This window comes from Pygocentrus nattereri, chromosome 24, assembly GCF_015220715.1.
Source record: "Pygocentrus nattereri isolate fPygNat1 chromosome 24, fPygNat1.pri, whole genome shotgun sequence".
NCBI lineage: Eukaryota > Metazoa > Chordata > Actinopteri > Characiformes > Serrasalmidae > Pygocentrus > Pygocentrus nattereri.
The window spans coordinates 10,236,664-10,260,055 of NC_051234.1; the positions used below are offsets into that span (position 1 = coordinate 10,236,664).

General features: G+C 41.0%; 1 protein-coding gene across 2 annotated transcripts in view; it reads left to right on the forward strand.

Moving 5' to 3' along the window:
* The first annotated feature begins 301 nt into the window (after positions 1-301).
* Positions 302-23,392, forward strand: part of nek11 (NIMA-related kinase 11) — a 145,886-nt gene continuing 122,795 nt past the window's right edge. Inside the window, exons 1-2 of one of the 2 annotated variants that reach the window (XM_017683970.2) lie at positions 302-371; positions 1,422-1,616. In XM_017683970.2, the coding sequence (XP_017539459.2) occupies positions 1,441-1,616 (176 nt within the window). In that variant the 5' untranslated portion in view covers positions 302-371; positions 1,422-1,440. The remainder of the gene's footprint in view (positions 372-1,421; positions 1,617-23,392) is intronic. The other variant, XM_037533901.1, reaches the window with a different exon arrangement.

Consider the following 23,392-nt stretch of genomic DNA (forward strand, 5'->3'; position numbering starts at 1 on the left):
ATACACCCTTCTACTTTCTAAAACTAAAGGAAAGTCCTGGGCGAGTGATAAGAAACTATTTGAACTTTCGGTTTTTAGCCGTTCATTTACTCCCATTCACTGAGGACTCGCTCGTGTGCGCCCTCTGGCGTTTCGCAGCCCTGTTTTTGATAAAATTGATCAAATAGGCCGGACTCCTCGTTAACCGGCTGTGGTAATTCTCCTCTCTGCAAGTTCTCTAGTATTGTTTTCATCACAACACGCGTTATTTTCCCGACTTTATCGCCGACTAGAGGCCAGAACTCACTTCAGCCGTTACCATGGCAACGACGCGATAACACGGAAGTAGACTCAACGGAGCAGAGCAGCCGTCCACATAAACAAACACGGAGGTGCGTAGAGAAGAATATAACTGCACTAAAATCTGTTAAAATCAACAAAAGTGTTTAGTACTGTTTCAGGCCCAGAGCTTCCCCTATACGACTGCAGAGGAAGTTCTTAATCTGTAATATAAGAACTGAAGTTTATTCGACTCTTCTTTAAGAAGTTAAATCTAAGAAAAGAGAGAAAAGTTTACAAAGACACGTATATTTTAGTAGGAATTGAAGTAAGAAAAGTAGAAGTGCCTGTAACTACTTAACATCTCCCTCTGCACTTAAACACTGTTATTTATACTGGATTATATTTAAGAAGTCACACTGCTAGCATAAATGTGTGAACCTGTCACTTTGCCTAAATACACTTTTTATTGTGTCCCCTCAAATGATTGTGACCCACCGGCCAGTCCAGACTTCCACTCCCCTGTAGAATTGTAGAATTCTACAGGGTGTAGAATTTAGGCAAAATTTCCACATTTCTGTGTAATATTTTGAACTCTTTTTACTATTAATGTCCTGTGTTGTGTGCGGGCTACTGGCTGCAGAATTTCCTTGGGGATCAATTGTGTATGTATGTATGTATGTATGTATGTATGTATGTATCTATCTATCTATCTATCTATCTATCTATGTTATTCAGTGTGTGAGATGTAAACAGAGATTCAGAGCGGTTTGGTGTGAAATGGTTCAGATGGCTTTACAGTGGTGGTGATAGGAACCAGGGGTTGTCATGACTACAACGCAAATACAGACATTTTATTTACCATCCAGAACCACCAGTGAACCTACACAAGTCTTCTGAGATTTTTTTTATCCAATGTTGATGATGGTAAAATATAAAAATTAAGGTGTGTCGAGCTGTATATTTCTAAACAAGAGACTCTATAAGTGCATATCCCAAATCCAAACTAGCAGCGTAACTGCAGATGGCCTCCTGCATTAAAGCTGGGAAACACTGTAGTAGACCTAATATTGTATGAAATGTACATTCAATTGCATTTTAAATTCTTAAATTCCATTTGGCTAGTAATGCTCTCATCACATATTGACTTTCGCTCTCTACAGTGTCACATAGTGAGTCAACATGCCTAAATTCCGTGAAATCGGAGCCCATTCTTCTCATCATTACCAAAATCCTCTACCGCCTGGGCCTTGCAAACTAATTGCCAGCAGATACGTCGTTCAGCAGAGCCTGGGGAGGGGCAGTTTCGGCTCTGTATTTCTCATTAAAGACACCAAAGCGGCGCTGGGAGAAGAACTGTGAGTCATTCCTGAGCTCCACATCACTCCACAGAACAGCACACATACATGATCCACAATAAGATCATCAAATATACAGGTCTGTGCAAATATCCACCCTTCATTTATCGGATTTCCACTCAAAATAGCCATCAAGTAAAATGTATTCATTTTCAGGAGATGTTTCTGAGGAAATGAGATAGAAGATAATCCACTTGTATACAGAAGGACAAAGTCAAAGGGAAAAAAGAGAAAAAGAGGAGTTTCCAAAACTGGAGTTGAAAAAACTCACTATGAGCTACAGAGAAAACAGGACTCCTAACAACCACCTGGAAGACCTGGTAGAGTAACTATCTCTGCAGATTTCTTTGAGAACCTGAAAGTGAGTCTCCTGAAAAGAATGGAAGCTGGAATAAAGGGGAAGAGTGACTCACTGACTGAACACAGCTGAGATTATATTTAGTTGTGTGTAATTTTGTTGTATATTTTTTCTGCTTCTTTTTTTTCTTCCTGACACTGATAAATGAATAACTTGCACTTTCTGGCTGTTATGACTGAATAAATGGAAGGTGGTCTCTGACTTTTGCACAGCACTGTGTATCAAAATATTTTACTTTTTTAGATTTAGATCAAGTTAAATGATTCTAATCCACTGATGGATCATTTTCAATCTTCCAACTATATATATCTTACTTATTTTATGGTTAAAATAAATTTGATGCAAGTAGTTTTGATAATCACTTAATCTTATTTTCATCTCATAAAGTGAAATATTATATTTATTGTTGCTATTCAAGACGTTTTCATCTATTTTCACTCGCTTAGATAGACAGACAAGCAAGTAAAAGCAGCTGCCTGGTCCAGGGATTAGGAATTTATATTAACAAAAGGATCACAGATTGTAAAAAAGTAGTTATAATATTTACAACATTCACTGTCAGTAACTAGTGCACAAAGCTGCGAGTGCTTTAATTTTGCAGGCACTGGGGGGCAGTGTTGCTCTTTGGAGCTCCAGTTCAACTTCCAAACTGTGATGGAATCTTTGTGGTTCTTTTGTTATTGTCTGTTATTATAAATATTCAGAAATAGATTTGGGAATATTACTTTACAGGTCCAGTATATAGTGTATAGTGAAGTATCCAACAGAACCATGCCTCAGAGTTAATATAATCAAATATATGCATATAACCTGTCTTTGCTTTTTGCTGAATTCTTATAATAGTGTACTGAAAGTAGGCTAAAATAGCCTCTAGCCTCATTAATTTAACTGCCCCATGTAGTTACACTGTCAGACTGAATTACATTTCCATTTGGAGTAACGGCCAAGGAGAAATGTAAATCAGCACAATGCTCAGTACCTTTGAACAGGAGCTGCATGTGGAGCTCTGATGTTATTAACTGTTGTTATTACACCGTGTGCAGAAATGCATAATGCTTCTGCTTCAGAAGATCAAAAACATGTTTGTTAATTATCCAAACAAGCACAAACGAACAAACAAGCACCAACAGTATGTTTGAAGGACAACAATGTTAAATAAAAATCATGTAATTTGGTAATTTTTCACTAAAAAGGTGACAAAGTCGCTTCGCAGAGAGACTGTTTTCTCATTTTGATTCACACGTTCATTCTACTCTACATCCAGCACTATACAGAGACCACCCTTCAATTATCTGATTCCCAGTCAAAAAACCACATTCTATGATGTCGAGGTCTGAACTCTGGGGTGGTCAGTCCATTGTTCAGCTTCTTTGTTTGATGTGTCTGCCTCCTTTTCTCAGTGAGGTTCTTCTTGATCAGCTACACATCCTTTCAGACTCATAGCGCTGAGTCGTCTTCTCACAGTGGAAGGATGGACAGAGACACCTGTGGATGTTTTAGATCTGAAGCAGCTTGATTTTCTCCTCTCTGTCAAAGATGAAGGCTTTAAGTGCTGCTTATCTGATGGGGGCAGTTTTGGGATCTACCAGCTCTTCCAGGTGGTTGTTAGGAGACACTTTTTCTCTGTTTTTTTTAATTAGCCTTACTCTTTCCTTGTGGAAGTGGACTATCTCATATGTAATCTCTCCAAAAATATCTCTTAAAAAAGTGAAGATAGGGATGCCCACCGTTCCGTGCTCACTGCCCCCTAGTGTGTGTGTTCACTAGTGTGTATGTGGTGTTTCACTGCACGGATGGGTCAAAATGCAGAAGTGAAATTGTGGGACTAATAAGGGTCACTTAATCTTAAATAATTGACTTTGAAACAGCACAATAGGTGCACTTTGTAGGTGCCACTACAGGTTGTAGTTCATCTGTTTTTCTGCATAATTTAATGGTTCAGATGTAAGTCATTCAGAGTTGTTTATAGACTTTCTTTGAAGGTGTGTGAAGGTGTTAATAGTGAGTCTGTGCTGCACTAACAGCTTCTACTCTTCTGGGAAGACTCTACTGTAGATGCTGGAACATTGCTGGAGCATTAGTAAGGTCAGGTACTGAAGTTGGATGGTCAGTTCTGGATCACTCCAACTCATCAACTCTAGGTATTGGATGGAGCTCCATCACTCCTTAGAACACAGTTCCACTGCTCTACATCCCAATGCTGAGGGGCTATATATCCTCTAGCCCATACTTAGCATAGGACATGGTGACCCTAGGCTCATGTGTGTGGCTCCTCCGTCCCATTCTATTGGTCAGTGCTTTTCTGTGGAGCCCAATTTGAGCGCCTGTGTCAGCAACTTGAGCACTACAAAGTAGCTGAATCTGATTTAGTGCCACTACACGACTGCGTTTGTATCCCGAAGCTTCCTGACTCTCTCCAGTCGCTAATGTGGAGTCCCGCAATGCACTGTAGCTTGTGACAGCTGGGAAGGAGGAGTGAAAAGAGGAGAAAAGGAGACCAATTAAGGGAAGCGCCCCGCTGTAGTGGCTGTGGGATGATGGTGGTGGTGGTGGTGGTGATTTGTTGGGGGGGGGGCGTTTCTTCCCTCTCTCTGCTTGTTACCGTCCTGTGGCCATATGCTGCCTGCTGACCTACCGTACGCTCTGGCCCCAGAGTCAGACCCGGCATGTGCTTTCTGAGTTTGGGAGAAAAAAACAGTAGCGGTCCCTGGCGAGCCCCCACCCCTTTTGTCTCAAAGTTAATACTGGACTTCTTAATGAGCTCTGAATGCTCTATATGCTGCTGTGAGAAAACTGCATAGGACTTAGAACTGAAAACTGTCCCTGGAGGCCAGGCACAGTTTGGTGTGTCTGTTTTTATGAATAGACTTTAAAACATCAGGTTGGCCGTGCAGCGCTGCTGTTTCTCTGCTCTTAATTCTTTTTGCATGCCACTTTCAGTTTACGTCATACCGCAGCACCAATCTGAATTCAGAACACTTGCCAGCGTGTGTGGCGATATTTCACTCCTGTTTGTTGTTTAAGCAGTAGAACCCAAGAGGGAGTATGTTATTACGAAATAACATCATGGCTGTGATTTGGTTGCCGTAGGTCATCACAGCTGTGATGTTATTGGCAATAACACACTCCTCAAGTGTTCTATTGATTTTATACAACAGTTAAATAAATAAAGTAAGAATTTAATAAACTGGGCGGTGAATGCGGCGTTTAATGTTTTAAAGTTCGCTGTTCCTTCAGCCAAATTATAGATCCTTAATAAGCAGCTTGTTGCTACGTCAGAGTAACGAGCTCCGCCCACTCGCTGCACAGCCAGCAGTTCGTTCTCCAGCTCCACACAGACCAACTGACCGTTTGGGAATTTAGTGTAGCCTCATCTTCAGAGTCTGATCAAACCGGCTGTCAGTCAAATGTGATCTTAAAAGTGTCCATTTTCGCGTCTCAGCAGAGTGATAGTGTTTGTGAAAAACTTGTGATGTTATGGTGAAATACCAGCACAGCTAGAACACTCCTCAACTAATCAGCTCACGTGGCCGGAACTAAATGTTGTATAAACATGACAATAAAGTGTCATTACAGAACATCTGCATTGTAAAACCAGTCTAGTTTGGTTTTAGTACTAGAGATGGGCCAATTCATATTTTTTCAGTTCTGATCCAATTTCCATACACAACTACCAATACCGATACAGATTCTGAGCTCTTTTCACTTTAATATTATCATTATTGTTGTTGCTATTGTGTTTAAGGTGTTTAATCTTCCAATCGCTAAGCATATCTGTAATAGATGCTCCAGCTGAACTGCTGGTTTGAGACCCCCTGCACTTTTCACCTATCGCACTGCCTTCTGTAGTGCATATGTTTCCAAGTTCCCCCAGTGAGACTCATGAGAGACACTGGACTCACATCTGAGGACCAAATATCAGTTATGAAGATCATAGGTTTAACATCTAACTGTGCAGCTAACTGTGATGATGCTTGATTGTACAGTTTGGGTTTAGCAGACTCTGAAATATATTTAATAATGTAATTAAGTTGAGCAGCTTCTCTGTGATCCCTTTAGGCTTTGGGTTTGTCTGCTGGAAGTTTATGGCATTTCTGGGGAACATCAGAGAGAGTCACTGCCTGGTGGCGCCTTCCTGTCTGTTAGCTAGCATGAGCTCCTGTTACTCTTTCACATGAAACCTCTGCAGGTTATTAAATTGGTTGTATTGTATGACGCAGCCATAGTTCCACCTCTCAACATGCTGGTTTTACATACAAGTAGCTGTCTTGCTTTTCAGCATTTCCAGGCTAAAATATCTGCAAGCAAACAACATTTTAGTCAAACCAACAGCTTAAGTTATTTGCTCACTTAGTTACAGACTGAAGTTGTCACAGATTCACAGTAAGATGTGGAATGGAATCTGGATCAGTGACGTTTATGTTATGTTGTGTTATGTTACGTTACGGCAGGTTAGATCATTTAGATCTGGAAATCTGGGCATTTAGATCTGGAAACAAAGAGGAAATGAGGAGAGTACAGAAGGAGCTGTGGAGGAAAATCAGGGAGGGCAAAGACCAGTACAGGAAGAGAATGGAAGGCCAGCTGCAACAGAACAATGCAATTGGAGTTTGGATGGGTCTTAAAACCATCTCAGGTTTTAAGGAGTCCATCAGGCAGCCTGTAGGAAACCTGCAATGGGCAAATGACCTCAATTTCTTCTTCAACAGATTTGATCTGGTAGCTGACCCTCCCTCAGCCCAGCTTACACCCCTGCTTTCAGCTCCCAGCATTCAGCCCTGTGCTCCTCTGCCCCTAACCAGAGAACAAGTGAGGAGGGAACCGAGGAAGATGAAGGTGAGGAAGGCAGCAGGTCCAGACAACATCAGTCCTGGGATCCTGAGGCACTGCGCAGACCAACTGTGTGAGATAGTAAAGGACATTTTAAACCTAAGCCTGAAACAGGAGAGAGGAGAAGCAGGAAGCACTGTTAGAATCATGTTCTTTGATCTATCAAGTGCTTTCAACACCATCAAGCCCACTCTACTAGGGAGCAAGATGGGGAGAGCAGGGGTTTATCACCATCTCATCATATGGACTATGGACTACCTCACAAACAGACCGCAGTATGTGCGACTTAGGGACTGTGTATCAGAAACACTACTCTGCAGCACAGGGGCCCCACAGGGAACAGTCCTGGCCCCATTCCTCTTCACCCTCTACACTGCGGACTTTACCCACAACACCTCAACCTGTCACCTCCAGACATTCTCTGATGACTCTGTCATTGTTGGCTACATCTCAGGCGACGATGAAAGGGAATACAGAGAAGTTACAAGGAATTTTATGGACTGGTGCCAGCAGAACTGCCTCCAGATCAACATGGCTAAAACCAAAGAGCTGGTGGTGCATTTCTGCAGGACTAAGTTCTCCTCACCCACTTCAGTGAACATCCAAGGAAAGGACATTGAGATTGTCAAGACCTACAAATACCTGGGTGTTCATCTAAACAACAAACTGGACTGGTCTGACAACACACACACCCTGTATATGAAAGGCCAGAGCAGACTCCACCTGCTGAGGAGGCTCCGGTGTTTTGGAATACAGGGTGGACTTCTCCAGTCTTTTTATGACTCTGTGGTGGCATCAGCCATCTCCTATGGCATTGTCTGCTGGGGAGTTGGCATTACAGCAGTAGACAGGAAGAAACTGGACAAGCTTATCAGGAAGGCTAGTTCTCTCCTGGGCTGTGCGCTGGACCCAGTGGGGGAGGTGGCAGAGAGGAGGATGTTGGCCAACCTTGCATCCATAATGGACAACCTCTCTCACCCACTACAGGAGGCAGTTGCAGCACTGGGCAGCTCCTTCAGTGACAGGCTTCTCCACCTGCAATCCGGAAAAGAGAGATACCGCAGCTCCTTTTTCCCCACTGTTGTTCGGCTCTACAATCAAAACCTCCCCAAGCAGAGACTCACTATGAGTCATAAACACACTATAGATTCACACATCACTCTATCATAGTGCACTCTATCACGAACACACCATATAGACCTATATCTTATCCTACCTCTAATTAACGTGCAGTATCTGCTGCTGATAGATTGGTACAAGTGCAATACATATGCAAGTTCTGTGCAATATGCATACAACTGCATATGTAAACTGTAAATTTGTATAGTTTCTTAATTCTATTTTAATTTTTTATATTTTTCTGCTAACAGACGCCTTGTTTATTTATTTATTTCTATAGTATATCTTATATTTTGTATTTTGTATGATGCACATCTTTGTCTACTTACTGCTCTTTATCTGCTTACTGTGATTCTGCTGTAACAATGCAAATTTCCCCCAGTGGGATAATAAAAGTCTGTCTTATCTTATCTTATCTTATCTTATCTTATCTTAATGGTTCAGCACAAGCTGTGGACTAGAATATGGATCAGTTAGTAGATCGGTCCTGTCCGTCCAATATCCAGCAAGTCAATGATGTTAATATTGGTCCCGATACCGATATAAGATTGGATCGGTCCCATCTCTAACTATGATCATACAACGTGCTTTGAGAGTCTGTGCTTTTTGACAAGGTGTTTTACTTTATTGTTATACTCAGTTTGGCCGAAGTGTTCCTGGCGAGCTAACTGCCATCATCTCACAGTGTTTATGTGAGTCTTGGCTTTTGGTTGTAGTATTCTGTGCATATTTTCCCAGCATGCCAAAAAAGGAGAGAAACAAGATTTATCGTCTCTCATGGCTACAGTGCTATACTTTAGCAAATGCTAATGGTGTTTGGATGATTGGCCAAATTCCTGCTTATTAGTCAAACAGACCAATGCAGTCAACGTGATGACTCCCAGCTGAAGGAATTACTTCTGTAATCTGATAGCTTACATTGAGTCTAACTCCTGCCAGAAAATAAAAGCTTGAAAAAGAAGCTCTCTCTCTCTCTGTCTGTCTCTCTCTCTCTCTCTCTCTCTCTCTCTCTTTCTGTCTGTCTCTCTCTCTCTCTCTCTCTTTCTGTCTCTCTGTTTCTCTGTCTCTCTTTGTCTCTCTGTCTCTCTCTCTCTCACTCTCACTCATTAATTTGTCACTTCCTCCTGTTTCTGCTATTTGCTTTCCTCATCCGGTTGCCCCCCCCACCCCCTCTCCTTCTCATACCCTCTCTTGTCTTTCTAGCTCTTTCTCACTACCTTCATCTTTCTTTTCTCTTGCTCTTCTTTCTCTCTCTCCCTTCACTCCTCTCTTTCTCTCTCTTTTTTCCTTTGCTCTTTTCTCTCTTCTCTCTCCCTCATTATTTTTCTCTTGCACAATCATTCCTTTCTCTCTCTTCCTTCACTCCTTACTCCCTCTTCCCTTGCTTCTCTCTCCCGTGTTTCTTTCTCACTCGCTTTGTGTAACAAAAATCTGCATGTGTGGATCTCTGTTTAATGATGTTTCAATGTAATATGGTCCTTTACTTCAAACATAAACGATTGCTGTTATTATGCTGATGTCCCAGTAGCTAGCTAAATTTTCTGATTCACCTCGAATCGTATGGCAATTACATTCTGCGCCTGAGGCATCAGAACTGCTGAACTGCTACTTAGGGGTGGGTGATAATAAATAATTGGCCCCCTCTTTGAAGGCATATGATTCCCAAAATGTAACTAAAGCCCAGCAGTGAGGAGCTGAACATTACCCTCCTTGGCTGTCACTGCAGACTGGCAGGGTCGCCCACAGAGCAGCGCTAGTAGCTGTTAATGAAGCAATGCTCAATTTATTTGACTTTCTTTTCATTTGGGGAGATTTCAACTACGGCCGCTTGTACCTCAGTTCTAAGGACAAGGAGACACTTGAAAACAATTAGGAATTGGGCCTAAATTCTAGCTATTAAACAGAGAAGTGTGAGGTACAAACGTAGAAGGTAGGTAATTTTGAGATACAAAATTAGAAAAAAGCCTCTAAAGTACCCAACAGGTTGTAGATATTGAGTAAGTGTTTGGGGCACAAACTAGTGCAGTGAAATTATTTTGGGTAAAATGATGATAAGTACCACACTAACATATATGACTAACATATTATAGATATTAAGCAAATAATCAGACATAGTAACATAGCTCATAATTATTTGGAGCAACAAAGTGATAAATACAAACATACACTAAATTTCACTGTAATGGGTGCAAGAGTTCTTCAGTGACGACAATGGTTCTAAACAGAAACATGAACACTCAGGGAACCCTGCATGCTTAAATGGTTCTTTGCATGAAAAGGTTGAAAAGGTTCTTCAGATTGATGGAGAATGTGTTATTTATGGTTCTGTATAGAACTTCTTTGAGAAATGGTTCTATATAGCACCAATAAGGGTTACAATCTCAAGATTCTAACAATAGAAGAACCCTTTTTGGTGCTATATAGAACATATACAGCACATTCTCCATTAATCTGAGCAACTTTCACCATGCAAAGAACCTTTTAAGCAGGCAAATGGTTCTTTGAATGTTCTTGGCTCTTTACCAAAGAACCCTTGGAGAACCATCTTTTGTAAGAGTGTAGGTAATAAATAGGTAGAACCTTTGGGCAATCGGCTGCAATTTAGCTAGACTGACTTGAAATGTACTGCACATTTTGGAGTTTGTACCTCACACGGACCTGGTTAATGTCTAGAACTTAAAGAACTGTAAAGCAAAGGGTCACAGAATTAATGACAGTATATGCATACCAGCGTATTGAAGAGCTGTATGGAGCCCATATAAAGTCCAGTCACACTCTGACTGTGGCACACTGGACATCTCCCCAGATGGCCTGCCATTTTGGGCAGGGTGACCTTTACCTAATGGACGACTCCATCATCAGCATGGATGGCAGCGCCAGAGATCGGTGTCAGTTACTCTTCAGGACATTTATTATTAGTCTCTTCATGAATTGCTCCCACTTTAGGGCCGAAATAATGTTTTTTTCATTCAGGCACAGAGGCAGGTGAGCACAATCTCAGCCCAAAATGGGCTTTGAATGAAGAATTTCCCTTGCCGGAGTCATTTCCTCCAAGACAAGCCTTAATCTGCATCCGCAAAGCTAAAGTGTGCTATAACGTCTCTGATTAAATCAGCCTCCTTGTATAATGAGCGAACATGCTGTTGATAAAGATGCGTGCAGTGCAAAGCCATTAGAACCTCAGAGTCAACAGCAGCTTCACCTTGTATGTGTGACTCCCTTCACATCATATTTTCAACCTGACATTTACAAATTAATGAAAATATTCTCGAGAAAAAACACCCTCCATCCTCTGAATGACTATTTGAGCTGCTGACAAAACCCTGACAGCCATTTATTCCAGTGATTAGAAGAAAAGCACCACCAAAAATCTCAAAATAAGCCATTTACTTATGAAAGAATAGCAGGAAAAAGTGGAAAACACCAAAACAAAATAAAGACAGGAAATCCAATGAGCCACTGAAAAGAGAGATCCCTCTGTGACAACTATTTATGGCACATTAAGATTAATTGCTTGGCCTATTTTCTTTTCATTAACACACCGTCATTGCCACAGAAAATCCTTGGCTGATTGTTTGTGGCAGCGCATTTAATTGCGATGTTAGAGCGACTGGAAGGGAGCAGAAATACGCCACTCCCTGAAATCATTATCAACTTATGGTGACAACGAGCGAAGGAAGGAAGCGGCTTCCTTTTTCATTTACATTGTCTAGACACTTAATTTTGTTTTTCTAGATCCGGCTGCATCCAGCACACAAAGCTATACTGCTATAAAGAGATTATCTGACAATTTAACACAGCGATTTAACTACTGTGCACTCCCTGGCCACTTTATTGCAAACCTCTCCATCCTCTGTGGTGGTCTACAGTCAGAGCTAATAGCCCAGAAGTCTCAAACTCAATTATTTGGGAACCACAGGCCAAGTGATCTTCCCCATGGAGAACCAGTCAAAAAATGCAGGTATGAAGACTAATACAAAGAGTTTAATGTCTAGTGTTAGGTGTTTCTCATAAAGTGACCAGTTAGAAGAAGCACACTGTGGGTGTTTCTAATAAATTGGCCAGTGAGTCGAAGTACAAGGGGGGTGTGTCTAATAAAGTAGCCAGTGGGTAGAAGCACAAGGTAGGTGTTTCTAATAAAGTGGCCAGTGAGTGGAAGTACAAGGTAGGTGTTTCTAAGAAAGTGGCCAGTGAGTAGAAGTACAAGGTAGGTGTTTCTAAGAAAGTGGCCAGTGAGTAGAAGTACAAGGGGGATGTGTCTAATAAAGTAGCCAGTGGGTGGAAGCACAAGGTAGGTGTTTCTAAGAAAGTGGCCAGTGAGTGGAAGTACAAGGAGTGTGTGTCTAATAAAGTAGCCAGTGGGTAGAAGCACAAGGTAGGTGTTTCTAATAAAGTGGCCAGTGAGTGGAAGTCCAAGGAGTGTGTGTCTAATAAAGTAGCCAGTGAGTGGAAGTACAAGGTGGGTCATTCTAATAAAGTGGCCAGTGAGTGGAAGCACAAGGGGGGTGTGTCTAATAAAGTAGCCAGTGGGTGGAAGCACAAGGTAGGTGTTTCTAATAAAGTGGCCATTGAGTTTATATAAGACTGTTCTGTGATCACGAACCAGAATTCATAGCTTTGTCCAGTAGCTTTAATGCTATAGAAATGAAAAGTGTGCTTTAAAAGCTGCTGTCTGTTAAAGTAAAAGTGAATCCCAAGATGTTGGGATTTACAGCCAGAGCATGCAGTCGAGCAAAAATAGCAGTAAAGAATTCTCTTGAGGGCTGTACAGGCATGTGAAAACAGTGCTTTAGCTGTATAAAAGCCACTGCTGTGCGTTTGTTAGAGCTTTTTGAAATCTAAAGTGGAGTATTCCAGTACTGTGAGGTATTAGTTTAGGCCTTGCCATTCACACACTAAGAAATAGCCTGAACAGGATTTAGGGCAGATTGGACATGGGTGGTTTATTTTCTCATGGAAGTCCGAAGGCTATTTATCTTCTGCACAGAGGGAGTCTCCAGCCTGACCAAGCTGTCTCACGCACACTCTGAGCCTCTCTGGGTTTTACCTGCCAGTCAGAGTCCCTGGAGAATCCCAGCAGCAGCTCAGCATTCCTACATGAGCTACTATCTTCTGTGAGCTACTATCGTTCATCACACTTTCATTTAAAACCATTCATTTTTCAAAGTTCCTGCATAATTCAGTGGTTGAGATGTAAACAGAGAGATTCAGAGCGGCTTGGTGTGAAATGGTTCAGATGTCTTTACAGTGGTGGTGATAGGAACCAGACATTTATAGACATTTCATTTACTATCCAAAACCACCAGTGAACCTACACAAGTCTTCTGAGGTGATATGGAGCGTTGATGATAGAAAATCTGAAATAATAAGTTTTCTTCTGGGACTATTTTGCCTCACAACACCCTGCATGCATAATGTATAATGTATAATATCAACTCTATACATATTTATAGGTAGTTTTGTTATATAAGGATTTGGCTCATATCCTGCTATTGATAACACTGATTAATGGAAAATCCGAAATAATAAGTTTTCTTTGGGGACTATTTTGCCTCACAACACCCTTCATGTTATATATCCCTCCAGCATGAATGGATTCTAAACATACTGTATCTTTTAGACCAAAACCTTCTCAAAATATGTCTCTGACATCTGGTTCCTATCAACTATTATTTGGAATTCTACTGATTTTGCTCAATTAAATAGTTAAGATGTACACAGATTCAGAGTGGTTTGCTGGGAAATGCTCTGTTCTAGAGAAACTTACCAAGTCAGAATTGTTCACAGTGGTGGTGAGAGGAACCTGACGTCCATCTCCAAAAGCTCCCTCACAGAGTTATTACACAAAATGGGTATGAATTCACTGCCTGATAACTGAGACTGAGTTTTATGATAGTTTTGCGAGGATTTTGGCCTAAAATGTATTATTTAGTCCATACTTAGCAGAGAGGCAAAAAACACTGCAAGACAAAAATAGTCCCCAAAGAAACTTATTTTTTATAATTTACCATCATCAACATTGGATGCAAAATCTTAGAAGTCATGTGTAGGTCCACTGGTGGTTTTGATAGTAAATAAAATGTCTATATTTGTGTTGTAGTCATGGCGACCCCTGGTTCCTATCACCACCACTGTAAATACATCTGAACCATTTCACATCAAACCGCTCTGAATCTCTGTTTACATCTCACACACTGAATTATGGAGGACGTGTTTTGTGTGCATGACATAATAAACAAAACAAACTATCATTTTCTCAACCCATACCGATTTGTCAGAATTTTCAATACATGAATAACGTACGTCAACATAATAATTGCCTCAGGCAATAAAGTAAAGCACAGTAATGAGGTTGATGTATGCGTTTGAATTAGACACATTCAATGCACTGAGTTCTGCCTGTTCTGGCCTATTGGTGCATTTCTACAGCAGAGCCGTCACATTCACTCCCTCACACTTTGTCTCTCTCAAGCTCTCGCTCCCTCACTATCTGTCGTGTGCCCTGCTCCTTCCACACCTCCCCTCTCTCTCTCTCTTCTTTCTATGCTGCCTGACAGATCTGGGGCTGGGCCTTAATGGCTACAGCTGCTTCCTTCCAGCCGGGCCCTGAAGCGCGTTTCTTTAAACTGGTTCATTCTCTGACCTGCTTCATTCGTCAAGAGGACTTCGTTTTTCTACTTTACTCATGGCAGTGACTTACAAAAAAGGTACCTTCTACTGTATCTTTCTGGGTTATTCCAGCTGAAAATAAAACCCTTTTAGTGAGCAGTGGACATTGGACTGACTCATTTTGGCCATAGTTTTCCCCTCTGTCTGCAGATGTAGTCAGTCAACCAAGACATGCTTTGTGTCTAAAGTTTGCAAGGCTAATGTAGCTAATATGGAACAGAAACCAGAGATATTATAAAGGAGGAGGAGACAATTTACTGGAGAAAAATGAGTGGCATAGCCTGGAAGGAACTGTGTTGACCTAACCTACACATGTGTTGTCTGGTTATGGAATGATGTGATGTTATGACTTATTGCTGACAGCAGTGCAGATTCCAGTGCACTATAGTGGTAAAAAACAAAAACAATGGTAAGATTAACAAGAACATAGAGGCTAAAGTAAACCCAACAATCAATGCAACACTTCTGCTTTTCAGCACCATCCCACCACCTATGTGGACACAGGCACATGTGCAGTAGCCAGAGCAACTTGAAAAAACTAATTTGTGTGTTATTTGGGTCAAAAACTACAAACTACATGCTATGTTTGTTAGATTTTAGCAGAAATTTGAAATCTTTTTTTGACGTGTTATATCTCTCCCCTTTTAAGGAAGTTGGAAAATGGTCTTGTACAAGTCTAAATAACTGACCAAAGCCAATGCTAGGATGGCTGCTGAGTGAGCAGACTTTCCTGTAAGGATTTTGCTAATAGATTTTTAAAAAAATATTACATATTTTGTCTGTATTTTACAAGTGAAAAAGTGGCAGAAACCAAATAATCAAGTCTATTCAAGATTACCATACAACTCCAGACAGTTTAAGACAAGTATATGATGATTTAGGCCTGTAGTATAAACAGTACTAATTGGTGTTTTTTAAGATGGTTAGCAACATTAGCCTTACGGCTTACAAAAGTGTGGGATATGGTTGCTACACTATGCTATACTCCCAGAAACAAAGGTACTGAACTGTCTCTGGGGCAGTATCCCTCTTGTTACTGGGGTGGTACCCTCAAGGATACATCTTCAATACCTTTGGTCAGAGAACATATCACATTCCAGTGAAATATTTTCTAAGCTGTACTGACTCCACACACCCTGTTTTGTCTCCAGGCTTTTTATTTTACTGTTCTGTTTTAAAACATTTAGTTATTAAAAGGTACAAATACAAACTTTTCATCTGGAAAAACTTATTTAAGGTTCACAATCAGACCTTAAAACCACTGTTGTACCTTTGTACCATACATTTAGAAACCGACAAAATAAACTGTAACATTAAAACTGCGCAGTAATGTTAGCTTCTATGTAGCAACCAGAGATGTTCACAAGTCGCTTAATTTCCAGTCGCTGAGGTGCAAATTTGAATCTCTGAAGTGCGAGTCTGAGTTAAGTTTTGAGATGCGAGTCTGAGTTGAGTTTTGAGTCTTTGAGATGCAAGTCTGAGTTGAGTTTTGAGTCTTTGAGATGCGCGTCTGAGTTGAGTTTTGAGTCTTTGAGATGCGCGTCTGAGTTGAGTTTTGAGTCTTTGAGGTGTGAGTCTGAGTTGAGTTTTGAGTCTTTGACATGTGAGTCTGAGTGGAGCTTTGAGTCTTTGAGATGTGAGTCTGAGTTGAGTTTTGAGTCTTTGAGATGCGAGTCTGCTTTGAGTCTTTGAGCCTTTGAGATGCGAGTCTGAGTGGAGTTTTGAGTCTTTGAGATGCGAGTCTGAGTTGAGTTTTTGAGCCTTTGAGTTGAGTTTTGAGTCTTTGAGATGTGAGTCTGAGTTGAGTTTTGTGTCTTTGAGATGTGAGTCTGAGTTGAGTTTTGAGTTTTTGAGGTTCAAGTCCAAGTTGAATTTTGTGCCTTTGAGGTCCAAGTGGAGTTTTGAGTCTTTGATATGCGAGTCCAGGTGAGTTTTGAGTCTTTGAGTGGCAAGTCCAAGTTGTGCTTTGAGTCTTTGAGGTTCAAGTCCATGTTGAGTTTAAAATTTTTGAGTTGCAAGTCCGAGTTGGGTTTTGAGTCTTTGAGTTTAGATGTCTGCCTGGTCAAATAACCACATCCATCCCTAGTTTGACCACAATAATCAGGAAAGCACAGCCCTATCATTACTTGCATTATGCTATTAGTTCAAATCATCAGCTGAATGAATCTCTGGTCTTAGCTGACTCTGAATCTTCCTTGCTTGTTTGCTCGTCTCCTTGCTATTCCTGGAATAGAGACCAAATTGCCCTCAGCCTCCTGAGACCTGCTGAGAAATAGGACATGAACACATGTTCAATTATTCACCATGGGGAATCTAAGCCAGCTGAGCTGATTTTATTGTATATATTCATTATCCTGTTTAAGATGCAGAGATCAAGTTTAGATGGGTGTAAACAGCATCTATCAAAGCTTATAAATTCCTGTTGTCATTAATAGTAAATACAGTAGATCAATGTTTAACAATCCCTGTAACAGATTGTACTGAGTATGGGCGTGCAGGCATGCAGCAGGGACGGTGTAGTACTATGTGTGGGCGTGTTGTGGCACATGTCATGCATGTTATGTTGTGTAACTAGTTAGGAAGCAGCGCTCTGAAATGGATCAACCTGATGAATTTTTTGATGTCTGATTAAAGGGCCTACATCCTACATTTTCTTCTTTTATTCCCCAGTGATTATTAGTCATTCACACTGTCAGTAGCAGCAGCTGAGCTGTGGATTTCTCTTACACCTAGACACGCAGTCTGCCTTTACACACATTAGTGAATTCGAGCATGGTGCTGTAATAAGATGCTACCGTTGCAACAAGTCAGTTAGTGAAATGTCTTCCCTCCTACATTTTCCACGCTTAGCTTTGAGTGGTATTATTGAAAAGTGGAAGCACTTAGGTACCACAGCAACTCAGACATGAAGTGTCAGACCACAAAAAATTACAGAGGGGGTCGCAGAGTGCTGAGGAGCAGAGAGCATAAAAGAGCCAACACTGATTAATAACTGCAGAGTTCAAACCTCCTCTGGCATGAACATCAGCACAACAACTGCACCAGGATGTTCATGGCAGGGTTTCCATGGTGGTAGCAGCTGCACAAGCCTTACATCACCAAGTAAAATGCCAAGCAGATAAGAGTCAAGTAAAGTGCCGCCACTGGAGCAGTGGAAACGTATTCTGTGAGTGATGAATCAGCTTCACTATCTGGCAGTCTGATGGACGAATCTGGGTTTGGTGAATACCAGGAGAACTTTACCTGCCTGACTGCACTGTGCCAGCTGTAAAGTTTGGTGGAGGAGGGATGATGCTATGCCATTGTTTTTCAGGGGTTGGTCTAGAACCCTTAGTTCAAGTGAAGGGAAATCTTAATGCTTCAGCACAAAAAGACATTTTGGACAATATACACTTCCAACTTTCTGTGAACAGTTTGGGGAAGAACCTTTTCTGTTCCAGCATGACTGAACCCCAGAGCACAAAGCAGCTCCATAAAGTAATGGCTGGGTGAGTTTGGTGTGGAAGAGCTTGACCCTCACAGAGTCCTGACCTCAACCCCGTCCAACACCTTTGTGATGAACTAGAATGGAGATTGTGAGCCAGGCCCTTTTGTCCAACATCAGTGTCTGACCTCATAAATAAATGCTCTTCTGCTCTTCTGGATGAATGGTCAGAAATTCCCACAGACACTTTTCAAAATCTTGTAGAAATCTTCCCAGAAGAGTGGAAGCTGTTGTAGCTGCAAAGGGGGACCAACTCCAAGCTCCTGTTGGGGTAATGTGTAGGTGTTCCAATACTTTTGTCTTTGTAGTATATACATGGGTGTATGTGTGTGTGTGTGTGTGTGTGTGTATACACCGATCAGGCATAACATTATGACCACCACCTTGTTTCTACGCTCCATTTTATCAGCGCCACTTACTATATAAGAGCACTTTGTAGTTCTACATTACAGACTGTAGTCCATCTATTTCTCTGCATACTTTGTACCCCCTTTTACCTGTTCTTCAGTTGTTAGGACCCCCATGGAGCCTTACAGAGCAGGTACTATTTGGGTAGTGGATCATTCTCACCACTGCAGTAACACTGAAATGGTGGTGGTGTGTTGGTATGTGTCGCGCTGGTACGAGTGCTTTAGACACAGCAGTGCTGCTGGAATTTTTTATTTTAAACCAAATCATGTTACTGACCTGTTCCCAATTAACCACCAGGTGTTTTTTTAAGAATTACACTTAACTTTACCAGCCTTTTATTGCCCTGTCCCAACTATTTTGGTACCTGTTGTTGCCATCAAATTCAAAATGGGCATATATTTTTCAAAAAACAATAAAGTTTCAATATTTGAAATGTTGTCTTTGAAGCATTTTCGATGCACTGAAACAATCTTTATAACTTTATGTGAGTGGTGAGTAAGCTGGGCTGAACTGCTGTAGGCTGAACAGGTAGATATATGTATACAGTACTGAGCAAACGTTTTAGGCATCTAAGCAAATTTTTAAATAATTTACCTCAGTAGTGAGTTTATCACAATATACATTAGAATAAAGTCATATTCATAATTCAAACAAACATAAAAACAATAAAAAGTAACAAGAATTTCTTGGGTCCATATTTTTCCTTGATACCTTCACAGCCTCAGAGACTTAATATCATCAATTACATCATGAGCACAATTTACTGAAGCACTGATTGGTCAAACCAGGAGTTGCTTTTTAACTACATATAATACTGTAATACTGGGCTTCCTCGAGGAGAGATGTGGTCAAACAAACACACTAACATCCAGAAAATGACTACTTATTTTATATATATATATATATATATATATATATATATATATATATATATATATATATATATATATATATATATATATGTGTATGTGTGTGTGTGTGTGTGTAATCATTATTAATTTTCTATACTTTTTATTTATTCAAATATTAACACTTTTCTCAGCAAATAAAGACAAATTACACAAATAAATACATTTTGAAAATGTGCGTAAGACTTTCGCACAGTACTGTATGTGTAGGCTTTTGTCATGTCACAGAAACTATGATGGCTGACTGGCTGGTTTCCCAGCTTAATTTCCATTTATGGTCTGCAAGACTTTTGTAGTGAACAGCATGTTTGGAATAATAACAGTGTTTAAATTATATGTCTAACAGTTTCATTTAAAAACGTGAGGAAAATTCTGTTTTGCGTGATGTGGATAATGTAAAGTGACAAACTGACATCTATAAAACTGGACATAAGTACAGCACATAGCGGTCACCTCGAAGTCTCAGTGCTATGAGTTAATGTTCATAGATAACAGTATGTGATACAGTGTCAGCACTATGCTAATTGGTGAGGTATAAGCTTCTTGTGCTTGTTAGTTTCATTAGCCTTGTAGCTCCAGTGCTGAAACTAATGAAGCAAACATGTCTTGGCGGATTGACTACAGCCGCTGTGAGGAGGGAAACTGCAAATGTATCAGAACTTTAATATGCTTCTCATTCTGTCTCGTGCCCTAACGTGGGGTAATGTCCGGATACAGGGCAGCTAGCTATGCGTCGCTTTCTATTCTCCAGAGAGTTTCCACACCACGTTCCTGTCCTTGACACAAATTTGAGAAGATGGGCTCCATTAAATTGGTTGGGGATTGAAGATGGGTTCAGGGCTGCTTGGCATTCTGGCTAAGGAAAGCACATATTAAAGAATAAAAGGCAAGAGAAGGAGGAAATGATAAAAATCTGTCTTGGAGTAACAGATCAGCAGAGCAAAAGGGGAAATGTTTCTTTTAATATATATTAACATTTCAAACAGCAGGCTTATTATCAGTAATTGAATGTGACTTCTTATTTAGTAAGCACTGTGAATTATTCAGTATCCACTATGAGCTATTTTGTGTCCACTATGAATTATTCATTATGAATTATTCAGTATCTACTATGAATTATTCAGTAACCACTATGGATTGTTCAGTATGCCCTATTTGTTATTTAGTATCCCCTACGAATTATTCAGTATCCACTAAAATCTGTTCATGATCCTCTACAGATTATTCAGTAACTGCTAGGAATTATTCAGTAATCACTATAAATTATTTTGTACCTGCTACAAATTATTCAGTAACTACTATGAATTATTCAGTATCTACAATTAATTATTCAGAAACTCCTATGACTTTGCATTATTTACTAACTACTATGAATAATTCACTAACCACTGTGAATTTTTCAGTATCTACTGTGTAACTAAAGTGTTAAACTAAACTAAAGTTATAAGGGTGAGGAATAATGTACATCTACTTTAACCATGTTAATGTGTTTATTTAAATTTAGCAACACTAGTTTGCACTTATTCATGTAACAGTTGTGATATGATTTTCTCTTTTTATGTAGTAGTACTTTGATTTGAACATAAACTGTGATCCAGTTGTTTTTTACTGCACCATTCAGCTACAAAACTCAGTGTTTCTGTGTTTCTCTACAGAGCAGTGCTGCCTCTCAGGGCTCCTGCTGTTCTTTTGATCTGTCTGACCTCACAGCACACGGGCAGCCTGTGGGATGAACCTAAAAATGCTAATGATATTGAGCAAGTGTTACTGTAGTGTTACAGCAACTGCATTTCAGCCACGAAGGAGGAGGTTTGTGAAAGTGAAATGGCTCATGGTGTCGTACATTCAGTCAAACAGTTTCTGCCCTTTCCTTCTTGCTTCAGCCTGTTAAACTCTAAAGCTCTTTGTGTACTCTCAGAACTTTATGTAACCTGCACATTAGTTTCATAAAAGATTCTGAATATTCATAGTTCATACTGAATAATTAATTGTACATACTAAATTCACATTTACATTAATGATATTTGGCAGCGACTTATTAAAGAGCTTTGTTTCCACTCCAATCAGTCCAAGTTCATCAAAGTTACTGAATACTATATAGTAGTCACTGAATATTCATAATAGTGCCTAAATAATTGCTACTGACTAAATTCATAATAGTTACAAAATAAGTCACTAATTAATTAATCATAATGAATCACATTGCAATTATTAAATAATAGTACTTCCTAATGAAATCATAGTAGCTTCTTAATAATTGATGATAGTTAATTAGCACTTTATTGTAGTCACTAACTAATTCAGTATTCTGGAAAAAACTATATTAACCTCTTATTGATAAGTGTACATTTTGGTTTATCCATCTGAATTTACGTGACCAAATTGTAAGGCAAATTATTCCGTAACTGCATGAAATAAATGTAATTTTAAAAATGTACTTATTTATTTAGTAAAAGCTATCCTCAAATCAACCGAAAATGTTTTTATATGCTTACAATTTACTGCTGAAAGCCAACAGTACCAAAGGGGCAATACAGAAATCATAAATGGCTAAACTCATCCAACGGTCGAAACACTAAATGCACAAAACAGTAGTATCAGAAAATGCTCAGTGATTGTCAAAACAATACCTTGCAAAGTTCTGAACCTGATTCCCTGCTTAAATATCCCAGTTGGGATTAACACCACATGATCAGTCTGAGAACCCTGGGGGTTGGAGTCTTCTAAGATGGAGTCCGCTAGCACGTGATCGAGCATGTGGTCTCCCCTAGCACTCTGGGAGATGAAGTCCGGCTCCTTTGCTGAATGCGTACCCCCCCCCCCCCCCCCCCCAAAGAATCGGTGGACCCGAAGACGGGGACGACCATTCCCACCACCACCGGACCCTGGAACAGGAACTGAACCAGATTCTCTTGAGCGTCGGAGTAATTCCGAGCCATTCATTCTGGACCGCAGACGGGCAGGCAGGGAGCAAGAGAGCCCCCAGCGCGGGCGACCTCGCGGACGGGGTGCCGGCCTGTCCGGATGCCGATTGTGAAAGTCCCTGACGAGACCCAGGTCCAGCACGTCTTGGGCCGGCACCCAGGTCCTTTCTTCCGGGCCATAGCCTTCCCAGTCAACGAGGTACTGTAGAATTCCACCACAGCTGTGAGAATCCAGCAATCTCCGAACCGCGTACACTGGTTCTCCTTTTATCCACTCCGGTGGTGGGGGTGTGGCGTCTGGCGTCTCCTCGTCTAATGGACCTGTAACCACAGGCTTGAGCAGAGAGACATGGAAAGAGTTAGACATATGAGTCAGTAGGGGTAGATCTAATTTATAGGTAACTTCATGAATTCTCTTAACTACTTTATATGGACCTATATATTTGGGAGACGGGCGGCACGGTGGCATGGTGGGTAGCGCTGTCGCCTCACAGCGAGGTGGGCCTGGGTTCGATTCCCTGGCCGGGCGACCAGGGTCCTCTCTGGGTGGAGTTTGCATGTTCTCCCCGTGTCTGCGTGGGTTTCCTCCGGGTTCTCCGGTTTCCTCCCACAGTCCAAAGACATGCAGTCGGGCCAATTGGACATGCTAAATTGCCCCTGAGTGTGTGAGTGACTGTCTGTCTGTCTGCCCTGCGATGGACTGGCGACATGTCCAGGGTGGTCCTGCCAGGGTGGGACTGCTGGGATAGGCTCCAGCACCCCCCGGGGTGCTGACGGAGAAGCGGCTTAGAAAATGGATGGATGGATGGATATTTGGGAGACAGCTTGCGACAACTTCCCTTGGTTAGTTGTAAGTTCCTGGTGGCCAACCACACTCAATCCCCTGGCTCGTATGTAGGAGTTGGCCCTCGATGCTTATCTGATTGTTCCTTGTGTCAGCGGACAGCTCCTTCTATTCTTTGATGTGTCTGCTCCCAGACTTGTTCACTTCTCTTCATTCACTCGTCCATCGCTGGAACGTCCGTTCGGGCTCTGGCCATGGTGCGACAGGTGGCTGATAGCCTAAAACACAC